Below are 18,776 nucleotides of genomic sequence, written 5' to 3'. Positions count from 1 at the left end.
AGGAGATAGATGACATGTAAGAAGTCATGTGGTGGATGCAGCAGATAGATGACATGTAAGAAGTCATGTGGTGGATGCAGGAGATAGATGACATGTAAGAAGTCATGTGGTGGATGCAGGAGATAGATGACATGTAAGAAGTCATGTGGTGGATGCAGCAGATAGATGACATGTAAGAAGTCATGTGGTGGATGCAGGAGATAGATGACATGTAAGAAGTCATGTGGTGGATGCAGGAGATAGATGACATGTAAGAAGTCATGTGGTGGATGCAGCAGATAGATGACATGTAAGAAGTCATGTGGTGGATGCAGCAGATAGATGACATGTAAGAAGTCATGTGGTGGATGCAGCAGATAGATGACATGTAAGAAGTCATGTGGTGGATGCAGGAGATAGATGACATGTAAGAAGTCATGTGGTGGATGCAGGAGATAGATGACATGTAAGAAGTCATGTGGTGGATGCAGCAGATAGATGACATGTAAGAAGTCATGTGGTGGATGCAGGAGATAGATGACATGTAAGAAGTCATGTGGTGGATGCAGGAGATAGATGACATGTAAGAAGTCATGTGGTGGATGCAGGAGATAGATGACATGTAAGAAGTCATGTGGTGGATGCAGCAGATAGATGACATGTAAGAAGTCATGTGGTGGATGCAGCAGATAGATGACATGTAAGAAGTCATGTGGTGGATGCAGCAGATAGATGACATGTAAGAAGTCATGTGGTGGATGCAACAGATAGATGACATGTAAGAAGTCATGTGGTGGATGCAGGAGATAGATGACATGTAAGAAGTCATGTGGTGGATGCAGGAGATAGATGACATGTAAGAAGTCATGTGGTGGATGCAGCAGATAGATGACATGTAAGAAGTCATGTGGTGGATGCAGCAGATAGATGACATGTAAGAAGTCATGTGGTGGATGCAGCAGATAGATGACATGTAAGAAGTCATGTGGTGGATGCAGGAGATAGATGACATGTAAGAAGTCATGTGGTGGATGCAGCAGATAGATGACATGTAAGAAGTCATGTGGTGGATGCAGGAGATAGATGACATGTAAGAAGTCATGTGGTGGATGCAGCAGATAGATGACATGTAAGAAGTCATGTGGTGGATGCAGCAGATAGATGACATGTAAGAAGTCATGTGGTGGATGCAGGAGATAGATGACATGTTATGTTGAAGGCACTTTGGATTATTGACTAACTTCAAGTGCTGTCCTCAAAAAAGCCCTAGCACCCAGCGTTGCTAGGTTACTATGGCAACAAGGTAGAAAAAAAGATGTGCTGAAGAAGCTGTGATGAGGAGTGAGGTCAATAAATTAGGATGTGCTGTGTCACATGACTCCAATAATTGCACTTGAGGTGGCTGGACTTTGGCAGCTGTGTCCAGAGAAGGTTGAGGGCACCCTCTGGTGGCCTCCCTCAGTCCTGCAGGTCTCTGTCCAAGTATTTATTCATGGGCGCCCTCTGGTGGCCTCCTTCAGTCCTGCAGGTCTCTGTCCAAGTATTTATTCATGGGCGCCCTCTGGTGGCCTCCTTCAGTCCTGCAGGTCTCTGTCCAAGTATTTCTTCATGGGCACCCTCTGGTGGCCTCCTTCAGTACTGCAGGTCCCTGTCCAAGTATTTCTTCATGGGCGCCCTCCCTCAGTCCTGCAGGTCTCTGTCCAAGTATTTATTCATTGGCGCCCTCTGGTGGCCTCCCTCAGTCCTGCAGGTCTCTGTCCAAGTATTTCTTCATTCTCAGACAGCGAGGACAGCAGCGGCCTGGAGTCATGCAGGCCTGATGGAACACCGTCTTGCACGCCTTGCACCTGCAGGGTCATAGTCATGTTTTTACTAAGTTTGTATGCTTCTAATGATGTCATAGTCATGTTTTTACTAAGATTGTATGCTTCTAATGATGTCATAGTCATGTTTTTACTAAGATTGTATGCTTCTAATGATGTCATAGTCATGTTTTTACTAAGATTGTATGCTTCTAATGATGTCATAGTCATGTTTTTACTAAGTTTGTATGCTTCTAATGATGTCATAGTCATGTTTTTACTAAGATTGCATGCTTCTAATGATGTCATAGTCATGTTTTTACTAAGATTGTATGCTTCTAATGATGTCATAGTCATGTTTTACTAAGTTTGTATGCTTCTAATGATGTCATAGTCATGTTTTTACTAAGATTGTATGCTTCTAATGATGTCATAGTCATGTTTTTACTAAGATTGTATGCTTCTAATGATGTCATAGTCATGTTTTTACTAAGATTGCATGCTTCTAATGATGTCATAGTCATGTTTTTACTAAGTTTGTATGCTTCTAATGATGTCATAGTCATGTTTTTACTAAGATTGTATGCTTCTAATGATGTCATAGTCATGTTTTTACTAAGATTGTATGCTTCTAATGATGTCATAGTCATGTTTTTACTAAGATTGCATGCTTCTAATGATGTCATAGTCATGTTTTTACTAAGATTGCATGCTTCTAATGATGTCATAGTCATGTTTTTACTAAGATTGTATGCTTCTAATGATGTCATAGTCATGTTTTTACTAAGATTGCATGCTTCTAATGATGTCATAGTCATGTTTTTACTAAGATTGCATGCTTCTAATGATGTCATAGTCATGTTTTTACTAAGATTGCATGCTTCTAATGATGTCATAGTCATGTTTTTACTAAGTTTGTATGCTTCTAATGATGTCATAGTCATGTTTTTACTAAGATTGTATGCTTCTAATGATGTCATAGTCATGTTTTTACTAAGATTGCATGCTTCTAATGATGTCATAGTCATGTTTTTACTAAGATTGCATGCTTCTAATGATGTCATAGTCATGTTTTTACTAAGATTGTATGCTTCTAATGATGTCATAGTCATGTTTTTACTAAGATTGCATGCTTCTAATGATGTCATAGTCATGTTTTTACTAAGATTGTATGCTTCTAATGATGTCATAGTCATGTTTTTACTAAGATTGCATGCTTCTAATGATGTCATAGTCATGTTTTTACTAAGATTGCATGCTTCTAATGATGTCATAGTCATGTTTTTACTAAGATTGTATGCTTCTAATGATGTCATAGTCATGTTTTTACTAAGATTGCATGCTTCTAATGATGTCATAGTCATGTTTTTACTAAGATTGCATGCTTCTAATGATGTCATAGTCATAGTTTCAGAGACTAAACCCAAAATATCAACCGTCTAAATTCAATAAAATGCACAAACTTATTCAAGGCGTGTGGAAAAAAGAAGGCCAGTGAACTCTGACCTCCAAAATGGACACACCTTGTTAGAGGGAAGGTTACCTGGCGGTGCTGTCAAACTGGAAGGGGAAGATGATGTCGTCGGCATGGCACACCTGGCAGATGAAGCCTCGCTGCGTGCACAGGTCACAGCTGAAGACGTGGCTGCAGGCCAACTGACACATGGAGGTCAGGTAGGTGGTGTACTGATCCTCTGCTATCTGGAGGACACAAAACATGGAGGTCAGGTAGGTGGTGTACTGATCCTCTGCTATCTGGAGGACACAAAACATGGAGGTCAGGTAGGTGGTGTACTGATCCTCTGCTATCTGGAGGACACAAAACATGGAGGTCAGGTAGGTGGTGTACGGATCCTCCGCTATCTGGAGGACACAAAACATGGAGGTCAGGTAGGTGGTGTACTGATCCTCTGCTATCTGGAGGACACAAAACATGGAGGTCAGGTAGGTGGTGTACTGATCCTCCGCTATCTGGAGGACACAAAACATGGAGGTCAGGTAGGTGGTGTACTGATCCTCCGCTATCTGGAGGACACAAAACATGGAGGTCAGGTAGGTGGTGTACTGATCCTCCGCTATCTGGAGGACACAAAACATGGAGGTGAGGTAGGTGGTGTACTGATCCTCTGCTATCTGGAGGACACAAAACATGGAGGTCAGGTAGGTGGTGTACGGATCCTCCGCTATCTGGAGGACACAAAACATGGAGGTGAGGTAGGTGGTGTACTGATCCTCTGCTATCTGGAGGACACAAAACATGGATAATAATGTGAATAATCACGTATTGTGTCTACTGGGGCGGCTTGCATTACCCCTCCCTTCAGAAGCAGCCTCAGTGATGTTAACTAGGGACCTCCCGCATAAATAAGAGGAGAACGTGAGACTGTACCTTAGAGCGTAGGGTGAAACTACAGAATACAGAACAGAGCTGCTAGGATCCTGATGAGAGTGCGGAAATATGACCATATCACACCAACTCTCAAATCCCTTCACTGGCTTCCTGTTCCACTCAGGGTTGAATTCAAAGTCTCCCTACTAACCCACCAGTGCCTCCATGGAAATGCCCCCCTCTACCTCAAAGAACTACTCACCCCCAAATCCTCCACACGACACCTCCGCAGGCTAACCTCCTCCAACCTCCGAGGACAAAGCTACAAACAATGGGAGGCCGGGCTTCCTGCTCCGCCGCTCCCAGTCTGTGGAACGCTCTCACTGACCACCTGAGGGCACCACAGACTGTGGATGCTTTTAAAAAAGGCTTAAAAACCCTTCTTTTAAAAAAAGCCTTTTTTTTAGATATATGCATACTAGCTTTTAGCTAGCTTTTAGCTATTTGGCTGTTCTAGTTTGTATTTTTATTTTTTTAATTAATTTTTTTATTATCTTTTTTTTTTTTATTAATACATTTTTTTAAATGTATTAAAATTGTAAATGTTTGTGAAATTTGTAATTGTAAAATTTTTGTAAATTTTTAATTGTAAAATTTTTGTAAATTTTTAATTGTAAAATTTTTGTAAATTTTTAATTGTAAAATTTTTGTAAATTTGTAATTGTAAAATTTGTAATTGTAAATTTTTTGTAAATTTTTAATTTTAAATTTTTTGTAAATTTGTAATTTTTGTAAATTTTTACATTTTTGTACATTTTTAAATGTTTGTAAATTTTTACATTTTTGTAATTTTGTTATTTTTTTAAATTTAAAATGTTGTAAATTTTTGTAAATTTTTAATTTTTTTAAATTAAAAAAAAAAAAAAAAAATTAAATTAAAAATTTTAAATTTTTTATTTAAATTTTAAATTTTTAAATGTTTTTAAATTTTAAATTTAAATTTTATTTTCTATTTTAAAATTTTAAACATTTTATAAATTTTTTTTTTTACCTTTTTAATTTTTAAATTTTTTAAATATTATACACTGTAGCACTTTGAGGTTATTTACTCAATGTAAAGTGCTTTTTACAAATAAAATCTATTATTATTATTATTATTAAACTGTAACTGAGTGTACAGCCCAATACGTCTCTCCTCATGAGCAAAATTGAACTCTGTCTCTGCTTGATTCCTTGCTTCTTGTCTCGTTTAATAGATAGTTTGGTGTTTGAACCTGACACCTAGCCTGCAGTGTGAACAGTGTTTACTGAGTGCTCCTTGACTGATTGTTTCCTCGCCGAGTGTTTGAGCCGAGTATAGTCTACAACCGGACGCAACAAAATGCATTGATGAATAAAAGCACACGGACAGGTGCAATAGGTACCTGGCGCAGGTCCAGCACGCTGTACAGGCTGCAGGACTCCAGCAGGTAGGTTCTCTGCTCCATCCTAGCAGGGGGTAAAGGTCACAGTTGGAGGCGAGGAACACAAAGCACACTCAGCTCGGCGCACACCTGGCTTGGAGCGTCTTGCAGGCGCCGCTGCGGCAGGCGAGCACGTAGTCGCCCAGGAGTCGCAGCCTCTGCCGCAGGCTGTGGACCCGCGCCATGGACTCCGAGTGCGTGGTCAAGTGTGGATTGAGCTGATCCAGGTTGAGCAGAGGCTCCTGCTCCACCTGATCCAGCAGCCACAGCGCCTTCGTTGACACCTACACACATACGCCGTCACCGCAATGACCGCAGGTGGCGACGTGCCGTCCCGCACCCACCTGGCGTTTATGGAGGTCCCAGTTGTGCAGCATGCGCGAGGGGATGACGCTGGTGTCGCCGCGGTGACAGGCGTCGCAGTAGTACTGGCCGGAGAAGTGGCACAGGCGTCCTCGTCCCAGCGAGGGGCCGATCTGCTGCGAGCAGCCTGCGTGGCGGACACACGGTGACCGGGGAGTTCTCATGACGGGAGGTGGACTGAAAATGTGTTACCTGCACATCTGAAGTTCTGCGTGTCCAGACCCTTGTGCGAGGGCACGGTGCACAGGTGGGCCAGCAGCGCGGCGTCTCCTTTCAGTCGGTGCTGCACCAGCCTGTGGAGGTTTCCCGCCCCGCTCTGGCCGACCACAGCCTCCCCGTCCTCGCCGCTCTCCAGGTAAGAATCCAGAGCGCCGCGGATGAGAATCCTCCAGGAGCGCGCTTCCTCGGTGTTCTCCGCCCTCAGTCGGAGTGTTTCTCTGAGCGTCAGGACTTTGAAGAAGTTGGCTCCGCCCAGCGAGACGTCAGGGACCACGTCCCTCACTTCCTCGATGGGGAAGCTTTGTCGAAGCAACTTTCTTTCTTCTACGACGAGGAAAGCCTTCAAGGACTCCAAGGAGAGCGAGAAGACGAGAGGGATCCAAGTCCGAGCGTCGGAGTCTGCGGAACAATAAAGAACAGCCTCTTTGATGGCGTCCGTTTCCAAATCCGTCGTGCGAGTCCAGTTAAATTCCTGTATTGGAGGGGGCGTGGCTTTCCCGCCACATGTCCGTGCATCAGAGGAGGAGGAGCTTCGCTCTGGGCTGCAGCGGGCGGCGTCATCTTCCACGCCGTTCTCACCCGGGCTCTCCAACACCTCCCACTGCTCGTCCACGCGGGACACGGGCCGGTACTTGTTGACGGCCTCTACGATCCGGTCCACCCAGTCCTCCGCTTCGTCCCGGTTCGTGGCCCGCAGGTGCAGCCGCTTGCCAGGGAAGGCCAACTCGAAGCGTCCGTCGGGCGAGGCGAGGCGGGCGTCCTCGCAGCGCACCAGGGAGCAGTTGTCGCAACACGTGCGCTCTTCGGCGTTGAGGTACAGGCGGAACTCGAAGGGCGACAGCTCGCAGTAGTGGCCGCGCCACATTCCCATGGCGCCGCGCCGTTCCAGGTGACCCAGCTTCAGCAGGCCTCGGAAGGGGTTGGACAGGCCTAGCGGAGCGGACACGGATAAGAAGTGTTACCTTTCTTGTACCATCCAGAAGCTGCGATACATACAGAATAGTGCCTGCTGACAGCCAAGGAGGAACATCGAGTACCTCAACGCAGATAAAACAGAGACAGGGCGAAATCACGAGTGTCAGCACATTTCCATTCTGAATAATCACGTATTGTGTCTACTGCATTACCCCTCCCTTCAGAAGCAGCCTCAGTGATGTTAACTAGGGACCTCCCGAATAAATAGAGGAGAACGTGAGACTGTACCTTAGAGCGTAGGGTGAAACTACACAATACAGAATAGTGCTGCTAGGATCCTGATGAGAGTGCGCAAATATGACCACATCACACCAACTCTCAAATCCCTTCACTGGCTTCCTGTTCCACTCAGGATTGAATACAAAGTCTCCCTACTAACCCACCAGTGCCTCCATGGAAATGCCCCCCTCTACCTCAAAGAACTGCTCACCCCCAAATCCTCCACACCACACCTCCGCTCCGGACAGGCTAACCTCCTCCAACCTCCGAGGACAAAGCTACGAACAAGTCTGTGGATCACTCTCCCTGACCACCTGAGGGCACCACAGACTGTGGATGTTTTTAAAAAAGGCTTAAAAACCCTTCTTTTTAGTTTGAGCTATTTGGCTGTTCTAGTTTTTATTTCTATTTATTTTTTTATTATCTTTTTTTGTTTTTGTATACACTGTAGCACTTTGAGGTTGTTTACTCAATGTAAAGTGCTTTTTACAAATAAAATCTATTATTATTATTATTATTATTATTATTATTATTATTGATAAAAACAGGATGGGCGTTAAACAAATCACTTCATCGCCTTATTTGCATAACGCATTGCACTACAGTAAAGAAAAACTTTAAAACTGTCATTTTTAGGATAAAATTCTGGTGACCGAGTTGCCGTTTTACCGTAAAATCTACGGTCGTTGTTTTTACATAAATGGAAAAAAAACTGTAAAACTGTAAATTTTATGGCAAACATTCTGGCGCCTGACCTGCCAGTTTTTGTTTGTTTTTTACCATAAAATCTACCGTCCTCCTTTTTACAGTGTATTACCGTAAATGGAAAAATTATACCCGTTATTTTTACGGTAAAATTCTGGCGACTGAGCTAGCGTTTTACCGTAAAATCTGCGGTCCTCCTTTTTACAGTGTATTACCGTAAATGGAAAAATTATACCCGTTATTTTTATGATAAAATTCTGGCAACTGAGCTAGCGTTTTACCGTAAAATCTATGCTCCTAGTTGTTACAGTGTATTACCGTAAATGGAAAAATGCCAGCAGTTATTTTTACGATAAAATTCTGGCGACTGAGCTACCGTTTTACCGTAAAATCTACGCTCCTACTTTTTACAGTGTATTACAGTAAATGGAAAAATTATACCCGTTATTTTTACGGTAAAATTCTGGCGACTGAGCTAGCGTTTTACCGTAAAATCTACGGTCCTCCTTTTTACAGTGTATTACCCTAAATGGAAAAATTATACCAGTTATTTTTACGGTAAAATTCTGGCGACTGAGCTACCATTTTACCGTAAAATCTATGCTCCTAGTTTTTACAGTGCATTACCGTAAATGGAAAAATGGCACCAGTTTCTTTTACGGGAAAATTCTGGCGACTGAGCTATCGTTTTACCGTAAAATCTACGGTCCTCCTTTTTACAGTGTATTACCGTAAATGGAAAAATTATACCCGTTATTTTTATGATAAAATTCTGGCAACTGAGCTAGCGTTTTACCGTAAAATCTATGCTCCTAGTTGTTACAGTGTATTACCGTGGATGGAAAAATGCCAGCAGTTATTTTTACGATAAAATTCTGGCGACTGAGCTACCGTTTTACCGTAAAATCTACGCTCCTACTTTTTACAGTGTATTACAGTAAATGGAAAAATTATACCCGTTATTTTTACGGTAAAATTCTGGCGACTGAGCTAGCGTTTTACCGTAAAATCTATGCTCCTAATTGTTACAGTGTATAACCGTAAATGGAAAAATGCCACCAGTTATTTTTACGATAAAATTCTGGCGACTGAGCTACCGTTTTACCGTAAAATCTACGGTCCTCCTTTTTACAGTGTATTACCCTAAATGGAAAAATGCCACCAGTTATTTTCAAGGGAAAATTCTGGCGACTGAGCTACCGTTTTACCGTAAAATCGACGGTCCTTTTTTTACAGTGCCATGGACGCTGTAGGAGAGAGTAATATTGTCGTGAGAAAGTTAAAAAAAAAGTTTTTCAAACATAAATAATAGAACAGGCCTGGGCAATTATTTTGACTTATTTTAAGAAAAAACTCCCGTGCACTCATGTTCATCTCTGTGCGTCACTCCCAGACACAACACTTCCTCATTCTGCGCCGACACCACAGGAAGATGCGAGATTTGTTCCTACTCGGTCTTAATAAAGAAAAAGATTGGAAAAGTCTCTAGAAACATTCTCAACAAAGTACAGTCATGTAAATGATGTTTGAGTGTTTTACACGTTTGTGTTGACATTTCCCTTCTGCCTTGATAGATGAGGGATTATAATCAGAGGAAGGTTATAGTTCATATATGTAAAAAAAATAAAATAAATACAAATATTAATAAAATATAAATAATATATTTATAATATTAATAATATACTTTTTTTTAAAAATAAAAATAAATATACAATTATATATTATGTATAAAATATAACATAAAAATAAAAAATACATAAAATGTTTAAATTTAATATTTTTTCTCCCGTTCTTTATATTCCAAAGCTCCTAAAAAAAAAATCGATATCGACTGATATAAAACACTTCTATCATGATACAGCTTTTAGCCATATCGCCCAGCCCTAATATAATACATTGCGCTATTTTCTTACACTTTATGAAACATTTTTTACATATTTTTGCACCTTCATTTTAAGAGTTTATTGTTAAGTGTTCAATGTGATTTGACTATTTTGTTGACATTGTTTGAGTGTTTTTCATGTTTGTGTTGACATTTCCTTTCTGCCTTGACAGCTGAGGGATTACAATCAGAGAAAGTTACATTTCAAATTAAATATATTTTTCTTCTGCTCCATAGGTTATAAAAAAAATTCAATAGTTATCGATATTGATCAATATAATAATACAATTCAAATAATTACTGCATAACAAAAAAATCATTTCCAAAGTTAAATAAAAATAACAGGGCAAATCAATGTTACACAGCCGTTATTTAATATTAATAATTAATATATTAATATTTGATTTTACCAAATAATAATAACACAAACTTTTTTAAATGTATGTATACTTTTAGTCAGGGAAGCATGCAAAATGGAGGGTTTTCTCAGCGTGTGTCCACTTATTTGATTTTATTTTTAAATAACTTGGTCAAAAGATTTAAGTGTGTGTGTGTAAGTACTAAGGTTGTCCCGATACCAATATTTTGGTACCAAAATGTACTTCGATACTTTTCTAAATAAAGGGAAACACAAAAAAGTAGACCTTTTAGTAGAGATGTCCGATAATATCTGACTACCGATATTATCGGCCGATAAATGCTTTAAAATGTAATATCGGAAATTATCGGTATCGGTTTCAAAAAGTAAAATGTATGCCTTTTTAAAAGGCCGCTGTGTACACGGACGTAGGGAGAAGTACAGAGCGCCAATAAACCTTAAAGGCACATAATATCTACGGCTTTTCACACACACAAGTGAATGCAAGGCATACTTGGTCAACAGCCATACAGGTCACACTGAGGGTGGCCGTATAAACACGTTTAACACTGTTAACAAATATGCGCCACACTGTGAACCCACACCAAACAAGAATGACAAACACATTTCGGGAGAACATCCGCACCGTAGCACAACATAAACACAACAGAACAAATACCCAGAACCCCTTGCAGCACTAACTCTTCCGGGACGCTACAATATACACCCCCCGCTACCACCAAACCCCGCCCCCCCACCTCTCAACCCCGCCTACCTCGACCTCCTCGTGCTCTCTCAGGGAGAGCAAGTCCCAAATTCCAAGCTGCTGTTTTGAGGCATGTTAAAAAAAAGAATGCACTTTGTGACTTCAATAATAATTAAAGCTGCAAGCAGCGTTGGTCGGGCCCACATATTTGGCAGGTGCTAGTTGCTGAAGGATGTCAATCTATGAAATGTAGGTCTAAGTAAAACCTACATAGAGGTTTTTGTTTCATGTCTCTAAGACGTTCCTACCGGAAGTTACAAGCAGTTTTGTCTGTGTTTTCCTCCGAGGAGCAGTTTTGTCTGTGTTTTATTCCTAGGGGGCGCTAGAGCGCAATTTTGAGTTTTGGGGTTCGTTTTTTTTTTATTAGATCGCAATTTCCGCCACTCCTGATGTGTGTAAAAAGTTTGGTGAGTTTTGAAGTATTTTAAGGGGGTCAAATTACAGCTCAAAGAGGCAAAAATGAGTGTTTTTATGAAACTTTAGTTTTGAAGGGGTGATTGCCAACTTCCTGTGGATTTTTGCTGAAGAATGTCAGTGTATGAAATCTAGCTCTAATTCAGACCTACATAGAGGTTTTTGTTTCATGTCTCTACGATATTCGTACTGGGAGTTAGAGGAAGTTGTGTCTGTGTTTTTTTCCTAGGTGCTGCGGCACAGTGGTTCTTTTCTTTGAAGGCTCGTAAAATCAAAACCGTAGCACTTATCAAAACTCTTTGAGTATCCGTCAATCAGAAAGGTTCAATCTCTCTCCTGTAGTAGTTTGAAGGCGAAACGACAAACGCGCTCAGAGGAGATGTTTGATGTTTGGTGACCGCTTTTTACAAAAATGTTGTTTTGAAGGGGGGATATCAAACTTCCTGTTGATTTTTGCTGAAGGATGTCAATCTATGAAATGTAGGTCTAAGTGAGACCTACATAGAGGTTTTTGTTTCATGTCTCTAAGACGTTCCTACCGGAAGTTACAAGCAGTTTTGTCTGTGTTTTCCTCTGAGGAGCAGTTTCGTCTCTGTTTTATTCAAAAATTGCGCTAGAGTGCAATTTTAAGTTTTGGGGTTTGTTTCTTTTTATTAGATCGCAATTCCCCCAGTCCTGATGTGTGTGAAAAGTTTGGTGAGTTTTGAAGTATTTTAAGGGGGTCAAATTACAGCTCAAAGAGGCAAAAATGAGTGTTTTTAGTCAACTTTTGTCTTGAAGGGGAAATTGCCAACTTCCTGTTGGTTTTTGCCCGAGGATGTTAAATTATGAAATGTAGGTGTAAGTGAGACCTACATAGAGGTTTTTGTTTCATGTCTCTACGACATTCCTAGTGGGAGTTACAGGCAGTTTGTTTTTGTTTTTTCCTAGGGGGCGCTAGAGCGCAATTTTGAGTTTTGGGTTGTTTTTTTTTATTAGATGGCAATTTTCGCAGGTCCTGATGTGTGTGTCAAATATGGTGAGTTTTGAAGCATGTTAATTGGGTCAAATTGCAGCTGGAAGAGGCGGCCGGTATAATAATAATAAACCTTACAATAACAATAGGTCCTTTTCGCCCCATTGTCAAAGGACTCCCTTTGGGATTCCTTTGACAATGGGCCGTGCGGGCCCTAAATATGGCAGTGCCATATTGGCATTTTTTTCCCCATAACTTGAGTTGATTTATTTTGTAAAACCTTGTTACATTGTTTAATGCATCCAGCGGGGCATCACAACAAAATTAGGCACAATAATGTGTTCATTCCACCACTGTATATATCGGGATCGCTTGATATCGGAATCGGTAATTAAGAGTTGGACAATATCGGAGTATCGGATATCGGCAAAAAAGCCATTATCGGACATCTCTACTTTTACCAAATATGATTCTTTAGTATCGCGGTAATATACTAGTACAGGGGTCACCAACGCGGTGCCCGCGGGCACCAGGTAGCCCGTAAGGACCAGATGAGTAGCCCGCTGGCCTGTTCTAAAAATAGCTCAAATAGCAGCACTTACCAGTGAGCTGCCTCTATTTTTTAAATTGTATTTATTTACTAGCAAGCTGGTCTCGCTTCGCTCGACATTTTTAATTCTAAGAGAGACAAAACTCAAATAGGATTTGAATATCCAAGAAAATATTTTAAAGACTTGGTCTTCACTTGTTTAAATAAATTAATTAATTTTTTTACTTCGCTTCTTACAACTTTCAGAAAGACAATTTTAGAGAAAAAATACAACCTTAAAAATGATTTTAGGATTTTTAAACACATGTACCTTTTAAATTCCTTCCTCTTCTTTCCTGACAATTTAAATCAATGTTCAAGTAAATTTATTTTTTTATTGTAAAGAATAATAAATACATTTTAATTTAATTCTTCATTTTAGCTTCTGTTTTTTCAACGAAGAATATTTGTGAAATATTTCTTCAAACCTATTATGATTAAAATTCAAAAAAATTATTCTGGAAAATCTAGAAAATCTGTAGAATCAAATTTAAATCTTATTTCAAAGTCTTTTGAATTTCTTTTAAAATTTTTGTTCTGGAAAATCTAGAAGAAATAATGATTTGTCTTTGTTAGAAATATAGCTTGGTCCAATTTGTTATATATTCTAACAAAGTGCAGATTGGATTTTAACCTATTTAAAACATGTCATTAAAATTCTAAAATTAATCTTGATCAGGAAAAATTACTAATGATGTTCCATAAATTATTTTTTAAAGATTTTCTCTTCTTTTTTTCAGTTGAATTTTGAATTTTAAAGAGTCGAAATTGAAGATAAACTATGTTTCAAAATGTAATTGTCATTTTTTTTGTGTTTTCTCCTCTTTTAAACCGTTCAATTAAGTGTAAATATCATTAATTATTAATAATAACATAGAGTTAAAGGTAAATTGGCTATTTCTGGCAATTTATATAAGCATGTATCAAACTGGTAGCCCTTCGCATTAATCAGTACCCAAGAAGTAGCTCTTGGTTTCAAAAAGGTTGGTGACCCCTGCACTAGTACAACCCTAGTAAGTACTGAGTAAGCATATTCAACAATACCATGATAAAAATGGTTCATATCCTCACAACGGAGATAATAATGTATTTCCGTGTTTCAGTTTTCAGTTTCAGCCAAGAATTGTCATTTTGTTGCATCCCTTATTGTTACCTAATCTTTCTCACGGCAGATGTCAACACTTCCATTACTATTTTCAACCGCAAAAAACAAAAACAAAACCCTGTCTGACTCACTCAGCTGACGTCTGCAAAGAGATAAAAGTGCCCGGGGGAAAACACCTGCTTGTCACCTGACGGAAGGCTCGAAAGAGGGCGGGGCCTATCGCTCACCTATTTGCCGACGATGCACAACACTCGGTGGCGACTGGGAGTCCGCGGGTGCAGCAGGAGGCGCTTCCTCATGGTCGGACTCCTCGTCCACTCGGGGCTTGTAGATATCGTCCTCGGAGATCCAGGAGCGAGAACGCTGCAGTGCGGCAGACATGGACATGTTACGTCACCATGTGGTGTTTGGAAGGAGCTTGGTGGTTAGCGTTTCCTGTTGCCAAATCACTTGGCAGACTTCCATACACACACTTCAGCTTTTGTGTCGTGCTGTCTAAAGTGCAACATGTGGAACAGCTTGTTGTTTTATTAGCCCTCTGCATATTATAAAAGTAACATTCATCCATTATCAATTAGGGCTGAAAAATGTATCACGATTCAAGTGTTTTATATCGGTCAATATTGATAATTATTGATATTTTTGATGACTTATGGAAAATAAGGACCAGGAGAAAGATATATGAAAGGTAAACACTCCTATTTCAAATGTAACATTACTATTATTATAAATCCCCTCAGCTGTCAAGGCAAAAAGAAAATATCGACACAAGTGTGGAAAACAAGTGTAAACAAAATAGTAAAATCACATTGAACACTTAACAATAAGCTCTTTAAATGAAGGTGCAAAAATAAGGAATATGTAAGAAATGCTTCGTAAAATGTAAGAAAATAGTGTGAAAATGTAAACATAGAGAAACCTGAGAACTATTTTCTGCAGGTGTAGTGGCAGGAAATAACGGCTGTGTAACATTGATTTGCCATGTTATTTTTATTTAACTTTGGAAGGGAATTTTTTTGTTATGCAGTAATTATTTGAATTGTATTATTATATTGATCAATATAGATAATTATTGAATTTTTTTTATAACCTGTGGAACAGAAGAAAAATATATTTAATTTGAAATGTAACCTTCCTCTTGATTATAATCCCTCAGCTATCAAGGCAGAAAGAAAATGTCAACACAAACATGGAAAACACTCAAACAATGTCAACAAAATAGTCAAATCACATTGAACACTTAACAATAATCTCTTAAAATGAAGGTGCAAAAATAGGGATTGCTTCATAAAGTGTAAGAAAATAGCGCAATGTATTATATTAGTTGGCCCTGCGATGAGGTGGCGACTTGTCCAGGGTGTACCCCGCCTCCCGCCCGATTGTAGCTGAGATAGGCTACAGCGCCCTCCGCGGCCCCGAAGGGAATAAGCGGTAGAAAATGGATGGATGGATTATATTAGGGCTGGGCGATATGGCTAAAAACTGTTTCATGATAGAAGTGTTTTATATCAGTCGATATCGATGTTTTTTTTATGAGCTATGGAATATAAAGAACGGGAGAAAAAATATTAAATGTTTACATTTTATGTATTTTTTATTTTTATGTTTTATTTTATACATAATATATATATAATTTTTTATTTATCTTTATTTTTGTAATACTATTAATATTATAAATATATTATTTATATTTTATTATTATTTTTATTTATGTATACATACATTTTACATATCTGATATATAACCTTCCTCTGATTATAATCCCTCAGCTATCAAGGCAGAAAGGAAATGTCAACACAAACATGGAAAACACTCAAACAATGTCAACAAAATAGTCAAATCACATTGAACACTTAACTATAATCTCTTAAAATGAAGGTACAAAAATAAGGAATAACAAAACAGTCCAGTGCAACACAAAAGTAAAGATAGGAAAAGACAAAGCAAGATCAACAACAATAAAGAGCCTAAATGGATTAATCTGCTTTGGAACTTTATTAGACGTCTTGGATTGTTTGTTAGCTGTCTGCCTGTGTGTGTAGTTAGTATGTTCCAATAGCAGCAGAAGTGCACTTTTTGGAGAGCTGTATTATTTTCAGTTTTGTGCCCAAGGGACTGATTTTATTTAACACTATATTATTATTTATACACCTATAGTGATCACAGAGACAGGTTGTTTTTGTGTTACTGTATATATTTGTTTGTCTGAAAAATCCCACTTAATATACTTTGGGTAACAACAGTCAATATTTATTTATTTTATTATTTTAGGGGGGTAACAGTCAATATTTATTTATTTTTTTTATTTTTATTTTTTTCTTATAAAATAAAAGTGAGCTTTTTTTAAACCAAATATTGTGTTTTTTTCCAAATACAACAACCTATCTGGATTCGATAAGAGAATCGGTAAGGAATCGGTTCGATAAGAGGATTCGATAATGGGCTCGAACTTGATCATTTCTTATCAAACATCATCCCTAATTAAGTGTCTATCGTGATATATATTGATATCGTTTTATCGCAGTGACATATATTAGATATAACACTGATATGATTTGTCAACAATAACACTAACTAAGATGTGTTGTTTAGCTAACTTGACATGTGCAGTATGTCTAGAGATAAACACAATCTACAAGCTTGATCAGACTAGAAGACTTGAGAATGTCAGCTGTGCATAAAAGGTGTGAGACATGTAGTAAACGACTCAGTGGAAGTCTGCCAACACTTGTTCAGCAAACAAGAGCAACAATGCTCTCGATGAATGTGTGTGTGTGTTCTTGTATTTCCACCCTTCTTGAGACATCAACAAGGAAAAGCACCTTCCATATGAGGAGGTGTGAACAAGTTAGGACCGAAATCATGGTCCCGATACAGAAAACCATTGCATCTAATAGAGAGCCAAATACTAGAGTCCGTGAACATTGCTCCAAAGTCAGGATTTTTGGTTGATTTAATGTGCATACAAAAGTAAAGGCAGCAATATATGATAAAACAAGATGGCAGATAGAAAAGGACTTCCCTATACATCCCCGAAAAAAAAACGCCAGGTGAACAGCTGATTTTACCACTTCCTGTGCTGACGTAAGACAACCTGCGTCCCATATGTGACCATAGGATGAACAGATGGACCACAATGGAAACAAGCCTTCTGGCTTTTTGTGCCATCCATTTGCCATTTTAAAGCATTACATTCTTTAAGATGTCAATAAACTTCTCAATCAATCAATCAAGATACATTACAGTACTAAGACTATAGTGGCCATTAACAGTTAGCTTCTATAGAGGCCATCTGTGGTCCGTGACTCCTTTGTCGTCGGCCTTAAGCACATTACAAAAAACAAAAAATAGAAATCTCATTTGCACCCCTGGTGGTGAAATCTTTTATCACAATATTGCCAATTTTTTTGTTGTTCTTGTAAAATAGTCAATCAAAGTTTACTCATATAGCCCTAAATCACGAGTGTCTCAAAGGGCTGCACAAGCCACAACGACATCCTCGGCTCAGATCCCACATCAGGGCAAGGAAAAAACTCAACCCAATGTGATGACAATGAGAAACTTTGGAGGGGACCGCAGATGTGGGTACCCCCCCCCCCCTGGACGACCGGTGCGATGGACGTCGAGTGGATCTAGCATAATATTTAAATAGTGAAATTTTTTTAGTAAAATTATGACTTTTGTCATCATTTTGCCAAGTGAAGTTCCGATTATTATTATAACATTGCCGACACATCGACCCCTTCTGAGCGCCTATTTTCAGCTGCTGGGAATATTGTAAACAAGAAAAGAAGCAGAGCATGTAGACATGCTAACCTTTCTTCATTACAACTGTTAGTCACTCACTGGAATGAGTAGAATTGGTTATTGTGTACTGTGTTGGACTGGATGTTTATTTTGCACATTTTAAAAGCAATACTTAATGTTTACAGTGCTCCAGAATATTTAGATTGGCACTTTTTTGTATTGGATGTTTATCTTTATTTTTGCACATTTTAGCAAATAAGCAATACTTTCACTTTTGTTGAAATGTTTACACTGTTGTTACAGAATATTTCGTTTTACACTTTTTTGTATTGGATGTTTATCTTTATTTTTGCACATTTTAAAGCGAAATAAGCAATACTTTTACTTTTGAAATGCTTATACTATTGCAGAATATTAAGATTTGCACTGGATGTTGACTTTTATATTTGCACATTAAAAAGCAAATAAGCTACTTTTAATTTTGTTAAAGGTTAAAAGTTTTAAATGTTTACATTGTTACAGAATATTTAGTCATGTTGTTGTCAATGTTGACTGAGTGGCCATACTTCTTTTTTTTGGTAAATAAAAGCCATGCCTTTTGAAAAAACTGGCCTACATTTATTTTTTCATTTTCATTTTGAATAAAAAAATAATCGGTAAAAGGAAAAATAATCTATAGATTAATCGAAAAAAAATAATCTATAGATTAACCGATTAATCGAAAAAAATAATCTATAGATTAATCGATAGAAAAATAATCGTTAGCTGCAGCCTTAATGTAGTCAGTGCTTAGTGTTTAGCAGGTAATCATCAGGCACCTCCCAGTCAACTACTAGTAACATCACTATGAGCCCGTTGACCTTCTAGAAATATAAAAGGCAGCTCAGCTCGCTCGCAGTCCTGGCT

General features: G+C 38.7%; 1 protein-coding gene across 1 annotated transcript in view; it reads right to left on the bottom strand.

Moving 5' to 3' along the window:
- Window positions 1–1,048: 1,048 nt before the first annotated feature.
- The window catches only part of plekhm1 (pleckstrin homology domain containing, family M (with RUN domain) member 1), a 26,248-nt gene continuing 8,520 nt past the window's right edge, over window positions 1,049–18,776 (bottom strand). The window contains exons 6-12 of the mRNA XM_062057290.1: window positions 14,351–14,486; window positions 6,129–7,085; window positions 5,918–6,063; window positions 5,664–5,857; window positions 5,535–5,598; window positions 3,325–3,482; window positions 1,049–1,826 (exon numbers count right to left, since the gene is read on the bottom strand). Of these exons, the coding sequence (XP_061913274.1) occupies window positions 1,718–1,826; window positions 3,325–3,482; window positions 5,535–5,598; window positions 5,664–5,857; window positions 5,918–6,063; window positions 6,129–7,085; window positions 14,351–14,486 (1,764 nt within the window). The 3' untranslated portion in view covers window positions 1,049–1,717. The remainder of the gene's footprint in view (window positions 1,827–3,324; window positions 3,483–5,534; window positions 5,599–5,663; window positions 5,858–5,917; window positions 6,064–6,128; window positions 7,086–14,350; window positions 14,487–18,776) is intronic.

This window comes from Entelurus aequoreus, linkage group LG08, assembly GCF_033978785.1.
Source record: "Entelurus aequoreus isolate RoL-2023_Sb linkage group LG08, RoL_Eaeq_v1.1, whole genome shotgun sequence".
In the NCBI taxonomy this organism is placed as follows: Eukaryota; Metazoa; Chordata; class Actinopteri; order Syngnathiformes; family Syngnathidae; genus Entelurus; species Entelurus aequoreus.
The sequence above is the reverse complement of the archived record's forward strand: the minus strand, read 5'-3'. Positions and strand labels throughout refer to the sequence as shown.